General features: G+C 34.7%; 2 protein-coding genes and 1 long non-coding RNA gene across 4 annotated transcripts in view; 2 read left to right on the top strand and 1 right to left on the bottom strand.

The window, feature by feature from the left end:
- Positions 1-1,147: 1,147 nt before the first annotated feature.
- LOC115707347 (tonoplast dicarboxylate transporter) lies at positions 1,148-4,635 on the top strand. Of its 2 annotated transcripts, XM_030635277.2 has the most exons (6): positions 1,148-2,394; positions 2,711-3,188; positions 3,525-3,568; positions 3,679-3,774; positions 3,872-4,382; positions 4,498-4,635. In XM_030635277.2, exons 1-6 carry the CDS (start codon positions 1,954-1,956, stop codon positions 4,530-4,532), a joined length of 1,605 nt encoding a protein of 534 aa, XP_030491137.1. In that variant the 5' UTR covers positions 1,148-1,953; the 3' UTR covers positions 4,533-4,635. The 2 variants fall into 2 exon arrangements, with proteins under 2 accessions (XP_030491137.1, XP_060972722.1); XM_061116739.1 differs by having other exon boundaries at positions 3,872-4,635.
- Positions 4,636-5,124: 489 nt separating this feature from the next.
- Positions 5,125-14,482, top strand: LOC133038665 (uncharacterized). The gene is made up of 2 exons (XR_009688158.1): positions 5,125-5,485; positions 13,391-14,482. It is a non-coding gene; the product is annotated as an uncharacterized LOC133038665 (long non-coding RNA).
- Positions 13,579-16,973, bottom strand: part of LOC115707345 (disease resistance RPP13-like protein 4) — a 19,651-nt gene continuing 16,256 nt past the window's right edge. Inside the window, exon 3 of the mRNA XM_030635274.2 lies at positions 13,579-16,489. Coding sequence (XP_030491134.1) covers positions 13,879-16,455 — 2,577 coding nt within the window. The 5' untranslated portion in view covers positions 16,456-16,489 and the 3' untranslated portion in view covers positions 13,579-13,878. The remainder of the gene's footprint in view (positions 16,490-16,973) is intronic.

The following is a 16,973-nucleotide window of genomic DNA, read 5'->3' as shown; positions in this document are numbered from 1 at the left end:
CTATAAAACATTTGTCAGCTGGTCATAACTTAAGTTCTAACCTCGTTAAGTACTAGCCTATTTCAAAAGCCCATACCATACATACCATATAAATTCAGTAAAGACACATAACTCATATGCTCTTACGTATATTAATTGTTTGGTGCCAACCAAATTCAATAATTTCACATTAGTACCCACCGTCCCCAAATCATTCCTGTCTGATTTTAGTTTTTGAAAATGGAACCCAGTCACTCTCGTTTGATTATGAGTCATCACTAATCAGATGGGGTATGGCCTCATGAACCAGCTCATAGGTTGATGAGTTTGGATTGGGCCCCACCCGGTCTTCTGAGTACTCTACAACAACTCAAGTCTATAGTTTTTTTTTTGTTAACTTTTGTAAAAGAGGGAACGAATCTCTGGTATATAATATTACGTTACAATAGTACGACCATAAATCTTGGAAGATTTGTCTAGGTTGGATTATTGCAAAAGTAAGGCGAACTTGGTCTTTTTAAGCTAATCAGTTATATTATGTGGGAATAATATTATTTATTTGTAGAAATTACATTATATATATATATGATTTAGGAGGATTGTGGATTTAGATCTTTGAATATTATTGTTAAAATATTTGAACAAAGTACTAGGTTTATATTAAAAAGGATAAATTATGATAGAATATAAGATTATTCAATTTTTTGCCTACAAACTAAAAAGTTTCCTTTGATTTTATAAGTCCATGTAGATTATCAGATGTCAAACAAATGTTCCACCTGAAAAATAAAATAGCTAGAGAGATAAAAAAACACTAATCCATTCGTTATGGCGAGTGTGTGCACTTAATATGATGTTGTGTAATAAACTTATTAATAAGTGATATTAGGCACTTTAAGGTGTCTCACATGACACTACTAATATAGTACTTTGTGAGTAATTAAATATTTTTATATGTCACATGGTACTTAGCAGTGTCCCTCCCTTATCATTTCTCTCTTAATAATGATACATGAGAAATTTATTCCTTTAAATGGAAAGTAGAGATAAGATTTACGATATAGGCCATCCTTCTTAAACATTATTTAGTTATGTAGCTCACATCACATGTATGTAAGTAAGCCTATAGGCTATATAGTCGTTATCACCCATACAATAATTCATTAAAAAAAGAAGAATCTATAATTAAACGGAGGAGTTGAGCAATGCCACTTGTACAAAATATAATAATTTCAATTGTATATTCATAGATCTTAAGAGTCTGACTCAGCTTCGTTATCCTTCTCTATAACCTCATATCACCAATAAGATTTCGTATTCACCAGTCACCATGTCCATTCTCCTCAAGCCACATAGTTATCCAAGGCCATTATTCTCATATATATATTTTAGTGTTCATGATTAATTACAATATTATTAATTATGTAATAATTATTATTATTCAGTTTGTATGGCCTAGCATCATCCACTGTTCAACTGAGTCTATCTGTTATCCATAGACGCTAGACATGTGGATTTCTCTCGTAAGCTATTGGGCCCATGCGATTGGATTAGTAAAACCACTTATTATATATATCAACTTTATACTATTTTACAACTAACTTAATCATCTTATTCATTAGACTGTTTTCTTTTTCTTTTTCTCTCTCTCTCTCTCTCTCCCTCATTTCTTATTTTCCTTTTCCCTTTCTTATTTTCTTCGACTTAGACCACCAAATAACATATAGTGGATAGGATCCAAAAAAATAAAAATAAAATAATAATGCCAATGTAAATAAAAAAAATTGAAAATTGTCCACTAGTTTTCCTTTTCCAAATTCGAGAATAAAAAGCGTACCGGTCTCTACAACCTCCATTTTCCCCATTACCCTTTAATGGCTCTCCTACAACACTACACAAAATGAAAAAATAAACAAAACAGCACATACAGTTTTTTTTTTTTATTTCTTTCTTTCTCCTCACTTGAAGTAAAAAATGGCAAGTACTCCAGTCACCGTTGATCATGATGACCCCAAAAACCCACTTCTGCCAGTGATTACTGACCATCCGATCCAACGCCCAGCTGAAAGCTTCCAATTCAGTCTCCAATCCATTCTAACACCCAAAAACGTGTTCATCCTTTTGGGGCCTTTATTGTGCGCGGTGATATGTCTATGCGTGAAGCTAGATGGCCCCACTAGTAGCCGAAACATGCTGGCTGTGCTGGCGTGGATCTTCGTTTGGTGGATGACCGAGGCTGTTCCCATGCCAATCACCTCAATGGCGCCACTCTTCCTTTTCCCTCTATTTGGAATCTGCTCCTCTGATGACGTGGCACACTCTTACATGGATGATGTTATCGCCCTTGTTCTCGGCAGTTTCATATTAGCTCTTGCAGTTGAGCATTATAACATTCACAGAAGATTAGCACTCAACGTACGTAACCAAAACTCATTCACCTTTTTACTTTTATCGATCATTATATTTTTTTCCCCTGATCCAAATCTAAAGTATCAAGATTTTGACAAATGAACAAACAGGGGTATAATATATGTTAAAAGACGACAAGTTACCTAGTCTTTCTTTTAAAATACGTTTTCAGTTTTAGTTTTAGTTATTTTTGTTCGGTATCAATAATATATGGTGTCACTGTCGCTCCTTAGCATTATTATAAGTCATTTATTTTTATAGTACAAAAACTTATTGTGAATTATTCAAACATGCTACGTGGTGACCCGGTTGAGATGGACAGACAACACTGATTTTTTGTGGTGACCCGGTAAACCCACCACTATTGTTGCTGGGCATATGTGGCACGACAGCATTCGTTAGCATGTGGATGCACAACGTGGCAGCTGCCCTGCTGATGATGCCCGTGGCCACGGGCATCCTCCAGCGCTTCCCGACGGGCTCCGCACAATCTCCCTTAGTCAACAAATTCTGCCGAGCTGTGGTTCTGGGAGTCATATACTCTGCTGCTATTGGAGGAATTAGCACCCTCACCGGTACAGGTGTCAATCTTATATTGGTTGGGATGTGGAGGAGCTATTTCCCTGAACAAAATCCCATTAGTTTCAACACGTGGTCCTTCTTTGCCTTTCCTTTAGCTCTGGTAATATTCTTTGCCTTGTGGGTCATACTTTGCTGTTTGTACATCCGGAGAGGTTCCAGCCAGGCCCTTTCTGCTTATTTGGACAGAGACCATTTGAAGAGAGAGCTCCAATTGTTGGGTAAGTATAAGTAACACTGAAAACTATTAGAAAAGTGATCACTATGTTTGTAGGTTTTTACAATTTGTTACTTGTTACTTGTAACCATATTCTGTTTCCATGTTTGGCAAATTAGCGTGGTACCCCCTTTTTTTCACTTTTCAATTTGATAAATATATATTATCTGGATAAGCACAAAAGATATTTACTAATATTATTATTGGGTCAAAATATTGGAAAAAATGTTATGTTATATAATATGTAATATTATGTAAATAAGAAGGGGAAGAAAATTCATTAAATTACGTAAGGCAGTTTGTCTGTTTGTGACATTCAGTTAAATTTTGTTTGTTACAGGTCCGATGTCCTTTGCTGAGAAGGTGGTGTTAGCTGTATTCTCGGTGCGTTTTTAAGTCATTTAAATCTTTTCGTTAGCTCAAATGTTAATACATAGTAAATATATGAGTATGTGTGGTTTAGCTTTCTAATACATTGAGTTGAGTTTGTGCAGATGTTAGTAGTTTTATGGATGACAAGAAGATTAACAGACGACATTCCCGGTTGGGGTGCACTCTTCAACGGTCGAGCTGGGGATGGAACTGTCAGCGTGAGTTTATAGTTTTCTTAAAGCAAGTAATTAATGTCGTTTAATTAATTTAGTAGCCAACATTCTCTCAAAAAGTGCCGTTTTAACTCAAATATAGGTAATGATGGCAACGTTGTTATTCATAATACCAAACAAGAAGAAACCAGGTGAGAAGTTAATGGACTGGAACAAATGCAAGAAGCTTCCTTGGAATATCATACTCTTATTAGGAGCTGGTTTTGCTATTGCGGACGGTGTCAAGACCAGTGGCCTTGCCGAGATATTATCTAAAGCCTTGGACTTTTTGGAGAAAGCTCCTTACTGGGGCATTGCCCCGGCTGTGTGCCTCATAAGTAGTCTCATCACTGAGTTCATGTCCAATAATGCCACCACCACGCTTGTTATACCTATCCTTATTCAGATAGCCAAAAGCATGCATGTTCACCCTTTACTTTTCATGATTCCGGGATCTATTGGGGCTCAGTTCTCCTACTTGCTTCCCACCAGTACACCTTCTAACATCGTTGGATTTTCAACTGGCCATATCGAAATGGTAGACATGATCAAGACTGGCTTGCCACTTAAGATTGTTGGAATTGCAGTCATGTCTATCTTAATGCCCACTCTTGGTAAGCAAATACTCTTCTTATTCATATATTTACTCATATCTTAATGTCCATTCCAAGGTCAATTGATTTTATATTTGCATATTTGTAATGGTGTTAGTAAAATTTTATTGTGCAGGAGCTTATGTATTTGGAACTGACAGAGCAATTTAAGAGCATCCGTAGTTTAAAACAGAGCAACTCTGTTTTGTAATATTACTGGCGTTCTGTTTTGTAATACACAGCAAAAAGTAAATGTTATATAGTTCTCATCGAAGTGCCAATATTTTACTTTACGCTCTTAAATAATTTTAAGTGTCTAGGAACATAGAAAAATATTTAATTGTACAACGATATGTAAATAAAACATAGTAGTTTACTTTGAAGTGTTTATTAAAAATGAGAAGAAAAAAATGGAAAAAAAAAAAAAACATATTGGAGGACAAAAGATGATAACAATAATATCTCCAGTTTGTTTCTTTTAACTGTAAACTTCAGACCAATTCGGCCTCAGTAATATTAGCAATGTCAAAAGAGAGATTATATTTTCAAAAAAATACGATCAGCATATAAACAAGATACACTAACCATAAGATGAGTAGTCTGATTAACAGACAATACGGAAAAAAAAAAAGAGAATTACTTCATATATTATTTTTTTAACTTTTTTTTTTTTTTTTCAAATTTACGGTTTGAGTTTTTAAAGTGGTTGCAGCGCTAGTTGTAATAGGGGTTTCTATGTAGAATTTCGTAAAAATACAAATAATAATAATAATAAAAAAAAAAACTGTTTTGAAGTATAAATGAAAAAACCCCTATCCTTAAAAAAAGATAAAAACTGTTTACAATCTTTAACGACACCACCAAAATTGAATGATAAAATATTCAAATTTCTAACAACTTGTACTAATACTAGACAATCAGATTCGATAATACTAACACCGAAAAAATCGCGCTTCAACCATGATAACACTTCCTTGGCAGCCTTGAGTTTAGCAATATCTCCAGTTTTAAATCTAATAAATTTGATCAAGCTGTCATTTTGAGTAATTTCTGCATAACTTTTAGCTTCTTGCTATGTTATCCTTTATTATATTCTTTTTCTTTCAAATTCTTATCTATTTGATGTTAGACTTTTATTTGGGCTTACATTAAATTTTATTGGTTTTATTAAAACTTGGGTTGATTGGATAGTTCTTTGCTGTGTTAGCCCATGTTGTTGGTGATCAATTGTTAATGGGCTTAGCATCTGTGTGTAAAGTCTAGGTGAAGCAGAAGTGTGGGCTTTTCTAGTTGACTGAAGCCTTTGATGAGCAGGCCCAACCCAACTAGGGTTTTGTAGCTAAGTCCCCTCCCTAACTCTATAAATACATATTGTCTCATCACAATTGTATACCTTTTGATAATCAGATAAATAAACTGCTTCTGATTTAGAGATCTAGGGAGGAAGACTTAGTTGATAGTATTGCACTATCAAAGTGGAGTAACTGCTGTGAATCAAACAGAGATAATTGCTATGGATCAATCAGGTACACATACCTAATTATTATATATTACTATTGTGTTCTATGTTATATACAAATAGATCTTGGGTTAATTATTAATTTTTCTATCATGTGGTATCAGATTGCCTATTGTATATGATTTAGAACCTATAATTAGTATAATTTTGTTATTATTTTATGTTAAATTTTTTGTTTATAAATCTTAAAACTTTAGAGGTTTTATTCATCGTTAAATTCTCTTTCAATTGATATATTATATGCATGAAATCATTATGTATATTATGAGAATTTTAAGTTTAAAGTTTTAGGGTTTATATATATATATTTTATTTATTTATTTTTTTTGTCTTTATGAAATTAAATTTAGGTTTTTTGATTCTATTGTTTATATACTAAAATTAATGGTGCAAATCTCATTACCAACTAATTTACAATGTTTCTACATCGATTAATTTGAATTCGGCTGCAACAAAAATCAAAATCGGGCATTTTTTTTTTGTTCTTAGTTTTCGGATTGAACACAATCCGATCGAAACCCTTATCGCCATTTATACCCGAAATTAATACAATAGATCAATTAGAAATCCCATCCCGAGCAAAACCCATCGAAAATCGCAAGTTTTCGTCGTGTTTTTTGCCCGAAATTCGTCCAGACCCGACTGCGCACGAACCGGGTCGCGCGACCCGCCTGGAGATCCGGCTGGAGGAAGAAGATGGAGTCCAGCCGCAACGCCCACTCGCACAGCCGGCGCGTGGGGGCGCGTGCGGCACCGCCAAGTGTCGTTTTTCGACGTTTTTTTTTTCCAACGTCCTTAAAATTTAATTTCTGATTTTTCTATGATTTTTAATTAATTTTTTGACTCCGTTTAATAATTATTATTATTTTAATGATAATTATGTAGTTAAAAAATTATTAAAAATATTTTTTGATGATTTTTCGAAATCTGTCAATCATAGAAATTTTTTGAGTTTCTTCTCGTTCCATATGACATAGTCAATCTCTTGTTTAATTTATCTTGACTATGTAATCTTCACCAATATTCTTTATTTCACATTTTTCCATTATTTGTTGTTCTAAAATTTTAAAACTTGATTGTTTGATGTAAAAATAATGTGTTATGGTGGACACTTTATTTTTTTATTATATATATTACAAGCAATTTATATATAACTTTTTAGAAATTTGGTTGAAAATTATTAAATTTTTAATGATTATTTTATCACCAAATTTCATATGTTATAGAAAATATTTATTTTGGTTGGCTATATGTGTAATTACTTGCCCAAAGGTAGTAGTTATATATATTAGTTCACATTCCATGAAGTGAGTTAATATTAAATGTATATATTTTAATTATTTGCCCAAAGGTAATAATTTAAATATATAAATTTATTATTATTTTTTGCTTGAATTAATACATATTTTTAAGAAATTTATTTGCCCAAAGGTAATAAAATTCTTAAATGATATGTATTTTTTCTTTGTTGTTAACTTCATGAAGGTAGGTCATGTGTGTGTTATATTCTCACCCCAAAGGGGAGTTTATAATGACCAGTTGACTCTACAATATTTTCTAATGCATCGCTCATATTGCTTATTCAAGTTTTATTTTTTTGAATTTTTCGGTCTCCTTTCTACGAACAACAATAACGTTTTCATCTGAATTCTGAATGCTTCCAACTTTAAGACATGGAAACGAGATGTGAAAATTAATTTAGGCATAATAGATTTGGACTTATGCCTTCGAGAAGAAAAAATCTGCTGATCTTATTCTAATATCAGAATTGTTGCCCAAAAAAAAATTCTTCATGCACATTGGAAAAATTCAAATCATCTTAGTCTCATTGCTGTGAAACGTTTAATTCCTGAACATCTTTTGGTGGTTTGCCAAACACCACAAATGCTAATGAATATTTCAAAGAAGTGGAAAACTATTTAACACTAGTGAAATCGCTGCAGTTGGACATCTTATGGATGCTATGACAATCATTCAGTATGATAAATCAAAGGAGTGAGAGGTTTCATTTTAAAAAAATCATTAAAGTTCAGTACAAGTTGAAAGATCATAATATTTCTCTTCCTGACTCTTGCATCATTCATCAAGCTTTTCATACATCTTCTCACTATGTTTCTCAACTCAAGCCCAACAAAGGATAAAGAAAATATGAAAATAAGCAACCACAGCCAGGGGCTAAGGGATCTCAGAAAGCCAAGTGAGAGGGAGTCAATGCTTACAGTGGGCACTTATATTGGAGTTGACGTTATTTATGTTGGCACATTAATTCTTGAATTACCGTTTAGTGTTCAGATTGTTTTGAATAGTACTTTCTTGATTCCTATTTTTAAAGTAATTCAGTTTCGCTTCCGCTTTTAGTTAAACAATGATTTTCTTTTCGTTTTGCCAATTATAGTGTTGACATTATGTTTGACTCCGAATAATTGGAAACTGTTTTTACTCTGATATTCTTTTTAAATTATCATTGACTTCCTTGACTTCCTTTTTCAATGCTGTGAATATTGTGGGAAAGAAATCTTATATTAAGATAACATCCTTATTATTATGGCACGATATATCGGGTCATATTTCTAAAGAAAGAATTGATCGATTCCTTCTAGCTAAAATTCTTCCTCCTGTTGATGTTTCTGGTTGGAATACTTATGCTGATTGTACTTGTGAAAAATTGACTAAAATAAGAAAGCAGACTGCTATCTATAGTCACTCTTTATAAGAGATTATCCACAATGACATCAGTGGACCTTATTCCACCACGTTGTGTAGAAACAAGTATTTTATAACTTTTATCGATATTTTTTTCTTCTTTCTTCTTATGGTCTCACCTACCTGATCAAAGACAATCCAACGCTTTTGATAAAGTCAAAATTTTTCGAAATGTTCTTGAGAAATAATTGGGCAGAGTCATAAAATTTGTTCATTTTCATCGCGGAGGAGAATATTCTGGTTGTTATAAAGAATCTAAACAACACATGAGGCCTTTTGCTGAATATTTTCCAGAAAATTGTGTAGTTTCTCAATACAATATGTCAGCTTCACTGAGCAAAATGGCGTTGCTAAAACGAAAAAATCGCACTCTCATGGATATGGTTAGAAGTATGATGCGTAGATCAAATCTTCCAGAGTTTTTATGAGGTGAAGCACTCATGACTGCAACTTATATTTTAAATCATGTTCTCAGTAAATCTGTTCATAAGACCCCTTTTGAGTTGTGGACTGGGCGGAAGCCTAGTCTGAATCATCTTCGTGTATGGAGTTGTCCAACTGAAGTACAGATTTATGATCCTAATTTGAAAAGTTAGATTTGAGAACAAATCGTTGTTATTTCATTGGTTATCCAATGCGCTCAAAAGGCTATCGCTTTTCCTGTCCTACTCGTGGTACGCGAATTGTTGAATATCAGACTGCTAAATTTTGATATTGTTGAAAATATTCATTCACCATCTCTTGAAATGGGGGAGTCATCTAAAGGAATTTTTATTCCTATGTCTTTTTCAAGAGATGATAATAATAGCAGTCTTATTCTTACTCTAGTTGATAACGCTCCCATTGTTGATGAATTCATTGCTCCCGATATCGAAGATGATGAGGGTTCTATTATTGATGAAAGGCCTATTAATGAAGAAGCTCCTGTTGTTAATGAGGATCCTGTTATTGAAGAAATTCCAATTGTGGAATATGTCATTCAAAATGATGGTCAACAAATAGAGGTTATTCCTGAAGTACCTCCTATATGGAGATCTCAAAGACAAAAGATGTCAATAAGGTGTGATGATAATTTTATTTACCTTGGAGAAGGTGAATGTGATCTTGGTCATTTTGTGGAACCTCTTACTTTTAGTGAAGCACTTAATAGTCCACATTCTTCAAAATAGATAGAAGCTACGGATGATGAGATCGACTCCATAAAGAAAAATGGTGTATGGGAGCTAGTTTTATTACCTGATGGTTTCAAACCAATAGGTTGTAAGTGGATTTTAAAAACTAAAAGGGATAAAAAGGGGACAGATTGAAAGGTTTAAAGTGCGTTTAGTGGCTAAAGGCTTTACTCAAAGAGAAGGTATTGATTACACTGAAACTTTCTCACTTGTTTCCACTAAAGATTCATTCAGAATTATTATGGCCTTAGTTGCGTATTTTGATTCAGAGTTACATCAAATGATTGTTAAAACTGTTGTTCGATCTGAATGGAGAATTGAGTGAGCAATTTTTTTTATGTCTCAACCTGAAGGCTTCGAGGAAAATGGAAATGACAATTTGGTTTACAAATTGAGATGATCCATTTATGGTCTCAAACAGGCATCTCACCAGTGGTACTTGAAGTTTGATAAGGTTGTGACACTGTTGGGTTTCATCGAGAATAAGTTTGACTAGTGTATTTATATGAAGATCAGTGGGAGTCATCATATTTTTCTTGTTCTTTATGTAGACGATATTTTACTTGCCAGCAGTGATTTGTCATTACTAAATGAGACCAAAAATTTTCTGTCTTCCAATTTTGATATGAAAGATCTTGGAGATGCATTCTATGTTTTGGGGATTGAGATCCATCGTGACAGGAATTGAAAAGTTCTTGGCTTACCTCAAGAAGCTTACATTAATCGTGTGCTCCAAAGGTTCAACATGGATTTGTGTAAAGCTGGTTCTGTTCCTATTCTGAAAGGGGACAAGTTCACTAAACAACAATGTCCTAAGAACGACTTGGAAAGAGGAGCAATGAAGAACATCCCTTATGCAAGTGTAGTAGGGAGTTTGATGTATGCTCAGGTTTGCACTCGACCTGACATAGCTTTCGTAGTCAATGTTCTTGGGAGATATTTATCTGATCCTGGCCATGATCATTGGGTTGCAGCCAAGAAAGTTTTTGAGATATTTGCAAAGAACGAAGAGTTTTATGCTTATGTATAAGCATGTCGACAATCTCCAAGTTGTTGGTTATTCAGATTCAGATTTTGGTGGTTATATAGATGATTTAAAGTCAACTTCTGGCTATATTTTCACTTTTATTGGTGCTGCTATTTCTTAGATAAAGTGTTAAATAGACTTTAATCATATCATCTACTATATATGTTGAGTTTGTCGTATGTTATGAGGCATCTTTGCAAGCTTTATGGTTAAAGAATTTGATTTTAGAGATACGACTAGTTGATCCTATTTCCTCTCCTATACTAATCTATTGTGATAATAATATTGTTGTTTTCTTTTCAACGAATAATGAGATTAGTAGTGATTCCAAATATAAGGAAATAAAGTATCTCACTATTAAAGACTTGGTTAAGAAATGAGACATTGTGATAGAATATTGAAAGACCAAGTTGATGTTTGCAGATCCACTAACCAAAGGATTAAGTGCCATATTGTTTGATAAACATGTTTTTGATATAGGCATTTTATAATCTTTTGCTCCTTTGGGTTAGTGGGAGTTTCTTGCTTTATCTTTTGAGATTATATTTATATGTAATTTACTTGTTGATGTTATGAACTACTTTGTGGGCCAATAATTTTTATTATTGGATGTTTATGCTTTCAGTTAGGCTTTGTTATATTCTCGAGAATAATTGAATTGAAAGCATGTAGTTCATATCTTGTTGTGATCATTGTATTTTAAGTATATTTACTAAAAGACAATGATATTTTGTTGGCTTAATGTTTTAAGCAAGTTTAGTGACACTTACTTATTTATTAAGTAGTGTATGTTTAATTTCACTGGCTTATGTATTAAGCATCACGGTATCAGTGAAATTGAGGACTGATAAGGATATTATGTTATTTTAAATTGATCACATGTTGAACATAATTCCTTACCACACTACTAGACTTATTGACCATGTCGATTTAATACTTTGGTATTTTGTGATTATGAATGTCTTTTGTTGAGTTAAAAACAATATGATTGTCATAGTTCATTATCAAAGGTTAAATTGGACCGGTATGTTGAGATGCTATCAGAGAACTATCATTTTTTAAAGTGGCCACAAATGTTTTCCTGTTGTTCAACCCATGAGTCGTTTTCAAACAAAATTATTTTAATATAATATATATGTGTGACAGTCAGTAGTCCCGTGATCCGTAAGGGGAAACACCGGGTAAGCTGTGCAATCCCACACCGCCTGGGGAAGGTCAAGTGGGATGATTCTGAGATTGTGTAGGTATGGGACTACACAGTTAAAGAGAGCTTAAATGGATTGATTGGTACTACCTATATCAACAAGGTGCATCTTGTTTTTCGGTAGCCCATCACGAAAGAACTCCACAGTTAAGCGTGCTTGACCTGAAGCAATTTTAGGATGGGTGACCTCCTGGGAAGTTTTCCCAGGATGCGTGTGAGTGAGGACAAAGTACGCTGGAAACACTCGTGTTGGTCTGTAGGGTCAGTCATCAATCTACGAAGCAGCCAGAGTGACGTACTCGTGTATAAGAGCCATTCATTCCGTGGGTGTAAGGGCCTAATGGAGGCTTGAAGCGGGGACGTTACAAATGGTATCAGAGCCTTGACCCAGCCGGAAGTGTGGTCGACGAGGACGTCAGACCCCGTAAGGGGGGGTGATTGTGACAGTCAGTAGTCCCGTGATCCGTAAGGGGAAACACCGGGTAAGCTGTGCAATCCCACACCGCCTGGGGAAGGTCAAGTGGGATGATTACGAGGCTTGTGTAGGTATGGGACTACACAGTTAAAGAGAGCTTAAATGGATTGATTGGTACTACCTATATCAACAAGGTGCATCTTGTTTTTCGGTAGCCCATCACGAAAGAACTCCACAGTTAAGCGTGCTTGACCTGAAGCAATTTTAGGATGGGTGACCTCCTGGGAAGTTTTCCCAGGATGCGTGTGAGTGAGGACAAAGCACGCTGGAAACACTCGTGTTGGTCTGTAGGGTCAGTCATCAATCTAGGAAGCAGCCAGAGTGACGTACTCGTGTATAAGAGCCATTCATTCCGTGGGTGTAAGGGCCCAATGGAGGCTTGAAGCGGGGACGTTACAATATGTATTAAAATTAATGTAGCCCAAGTGGAAGAATGTTAGACTTTTATTTGGGCTTACATTAAATTTTATTGGTTTTATTAAAACTTGGGTTGATTGGATAGTTCTTTGCTGTGTTAGCCCATGTTGTTGGTGATCAATTGTTAATGGGCTTAGCATCTGTGTGTAAAGTCTAGGTGAAGCAGAAGTGTGGGCTTTTCTAGTTGACTGAAGCCTTTGATGAGCAGGCCCAACCCAACTAGGGTTTTGTAGCTAAGTCCCCTCCCTAACTCTATAAATACATATTGTCTCATCACAATTGTATACCTTTTGATAATCAGATAAATAAACTGCTTCTGATTTAGAGATCTATGGAGGAAGACTTAGTTGATAGTATTGCACTATCAAAGTGGAGTAACTGCAGTGAATCAAACAGAGATAATTGCTATGGATCAATCAGGTACACATACCTAATTATCATATATTACTATTGTGTTCTATGTTATATACAAATAGATCTTGAGTTAATTATTAATTTTTCTATCATTTGAGACAAGAAGAAACACTTGTACTGAAGTAAGCAACCACACAAACTTGCAATCTTCGATTCTTCATCACCACCCTCAACTGTTCACTAAAATAATGTTTATTCTCAAGGTTAGCCTTTTGACTAGATTGACTTTTCTGTCAGCACTCATGTATTCTCATTGCAACTCCACAAACTACTAAATCCAATAGCATTTTAGTATCATTTTCTTTTATAAGAAAAAAAAAATAAACGTAATGAGAAATCCACGTGTTACAGATAATTAGCTACATGGGAAGAAAATAATTGTAAACTTTTAATTTACATCCAAATACTCGCAACACAATATTATTATTACACACAATACCACAATATTATTATATTACATCATCATAATAATCTAATGAACACCACAGCATTAGCAGCTTACTCAATTAAACAACACTACACTTACTAACTATACACACACAAGTAGTCCTAAGGTGGATAATACACACTGATTCATTCAATCTTTTCAGCTTGGGATGGCAGATACTTTTTGGTCAACATCATCAGGGTAGTTGGTGATTTGATAACGACGAGGAACCTCCCAGTGTTTTAGTGCAGGCATGGCCTTCTTCACATCCTCCCAATCCAATTTCAGCATCTTCAGTTCCTTCAAACACAAACCTTCAAGTACACCCCATTTGTAAGCTGAGCATTGGTCATTTTCAAATTTAGGAATGAAGTCTGTGATGTCTGCATCTTCAATACAAAGATATTGTAACTCTTTGAGAGTTGAAGGATGAACCCAATTGGGTAGCCTGGCTCTGTGGAAGCTCCTAAGATACAGCTCCCTCAGGCTTTCTGGAGGGCACAGAAAATTTATCTTTTTAAATACTTTGTCATCTCTGCATTGATCAGCATCAATATCAAGAACCTTGAGATTCTTGAGCTGCGGAAGGATATCTTTTAGATCATTATTTGAGATTTGAATCTCATCATTGCTTAGAACAATATGTAGCATTCTCAGCTGGGTTAATATTTTTAGCTCAAGAAGCCCGCAAACCTTGGGTTTTGTCTGGCCAACCACTCTGAACCCTGTAAGCTCTTGAAGCTCAGATAACATCTTTAAACCCTCAGGTATGTACTCGAGGGGACAACCTCCCATATGCAACACCATCAGCCTTCTCAAATTGGCTATGGAAGGAGAAAGCCTTTTTAACTTGGTACACTCATTCAATACCAGGAGTTTTAGATTCAGAAGTTCACAAATTGAAGATGGCAGTTGGATCAAACCTTTGAGTTCACTTAAATTCAAGCAAGCAAGGCGTTTAAGGGTACTGATCCAATCCAAGAGATTCTTCACATTTTTCTCGTCTATAGAACTGCAGCCAGCAGATAAATCCAAGACCCTGAGAGAAAGTAGCTGTCCTGAGTTTCTACTGAAATCGATTCTACGACTTCCAGTGAGAAACAATGCTCGAAGTTTCGAGTTTGCTCCGAATGAAGTTAATTCCATTTCATCTGTGAGGCCTAACCAATATAAATCTGGTCTCCACTGTATGATACCCTTCTCGTTAAAGGAGCAAAATCCTTCTTCTTCATCTGCAATTGTTATAAGCAACTCACGTACCATATCATGTATCTTGCAAGAATAAACTTTGTCATCGTAGCTGCGACGATCAACAACTTCGATCAAACACCTACTGGCCAGTTTCGAAAGACACTCATAGCCCAATTCCAATACAGTTTTCTTGTCCTCCATTGCTTTCTTCTGTAGAAAGCCTTCCCCAACCCACCAATGAATTAACTGCTCTGCACTTATCACATAGTCTTCAGGATAAATAGACAAGCACAAAAGACATTGCTGAAGATGAGGATCCAACTCACTATAGCTCCATCGAAGAGACTGGATAACTTCATCATTCCCTTTGATTGGAGACTTATGAAACTTCTCCAACACCTCTGTCCATGTCTTGACCCTAGTCTTTGTTGAAAGCAAGGATCCAATAGTCTTGATTGATAGTGGAAGTCCTCCACATTTTTCCGCAATCTTTTTGCCTATTTCCTCCAAAACTTTAGAGGATTTGGCTGATGAATTAGATCCTTTATCAGTAAAAGCCCAAGCGGTGAATAACGACCAACTGTCTTCATTGTTTAGAGGATTTGGCTGATGAATTAGATCCTTTTCCACTCCAATGCTATCAACAACCTCTCTATCTCTGCTAGTAATTACGATGGTGATATTTTTATCCTCGAAAGTGAAAATGGACTTCAAATCATGCCACCAACTGTTGTCCATACTCCACACGTCGTCCATCACAATTAGGTAGTTTACTTTATCATCCTTTCTTAGTGCTTCTCTAAGTTCTTCCATCAAATTGCAACTATCAAGTTTGCTTGGTATTCTATCTGGTAACTTTTTCAACATCAGCTTCAAAATCCTGTGCTTGTTGAAATTCCTGGTAACATTCAACCATATGACACTGCATTCTTTTGGGATTTCATCAAAGACTTTCTGGACAAGGGTAGTTTTCCCCAAACCCCCCATGCCCACCACGGCAATGATTTGAAATCCTGGCTTTGTTGGGTTAACGATCCAATTTTTTAGCTTCCTTGTATCTTCTTCTAATCCAATAATACCAGCTGGCTTGTCCTTTAGGGACAGTGCTTGCTGGGGATCATAATCTTCTTCATCATTACAACCCGACTTTCTCGATTTTTCTAAATGTCCAGAGTACTGACCCAAGGTGTTGATGTGTTGTTGTATATGTGAATTGATCTCCTTCAATTTCTTGGATTCTTGAAGCGAAAAAAATGGATCATTTCCACGGACAAAACTGAAACAACAACTTTGCGTGGGTTCTTTTTTCATTAAGCAATCTGTGAGTATGTCGTTTGCATCAAAAACCTGTCCCTTTAATTGAATCAAAGTTTCTTTGACTATCCCTTTTTCCTGCTTCAGACTTTTTTTCTCGTCGAGTAATTCAGTGGCCTGTTTTAGTTTATTTTCTAACTGAATTAACTGACTCCCAAATTCACTTTCTGTTCTTGCAGCCTTTATTAGTTCCTCCGTTAACACCGGAATAAGAGCAATTACTACCTCCATTGATTGTTGTTGTTTGCGATGATTTCACAGTTTCCTATTTAGATTTAATAAAAGAGAAGTATATATATATAAGGTAAATATATGAACAACTGAGTTGTATTATATTACATAACTAATAGAATTATAAGAATAGCAATCATGTAACTAATAATTGTGATACAGATTCTGATTCTAATATAGCGTAAAACAAACTCAATAATAGTGTTTACTTTACTGTAGTATATCTGGGAGAACAACATTCAATCTAATCCAATAACAAAAAATTATATATTTTATTACAATTAAATTACATTTAGATACAAAAAGTTAGATTCTAATTAGATAATATGGGATAAGATCGATGTTGAAAATTATCTGATTCTATCTCAAAACTAATTAGTAATAAGTGGAATAGTCAATATCTATTCTATATAAATTGTGCATATATAACAGAATTCTTGGTTTATAAGAGATTCATGAGTGACTTTTTATTTATATTAAAAATAAAATAGTTTATGAGAAATTCATGGATCACTTTT

Source organism: Cannabis sativa, chromosome 1, assembly GCF_029168945.1.
Source record: "Cannabis sativa cultivar Pink pepper isolate KNU-18-1 chromosome 1, ASM2916894v1, whole genome shotgun sequence".
NCBI classification, from domain to species: Eukaryota; Viridiplantae; Streptophyta; class Magnoliopsida; order Rosales; family Cannabaceae; genus Cannabis; species Cannabis sativa.
The sequence above is the reverse complement of the archived record's forward strand: the minus strand, read 5'-3'. Positions and strand labels throughout refer to the sequence as shown.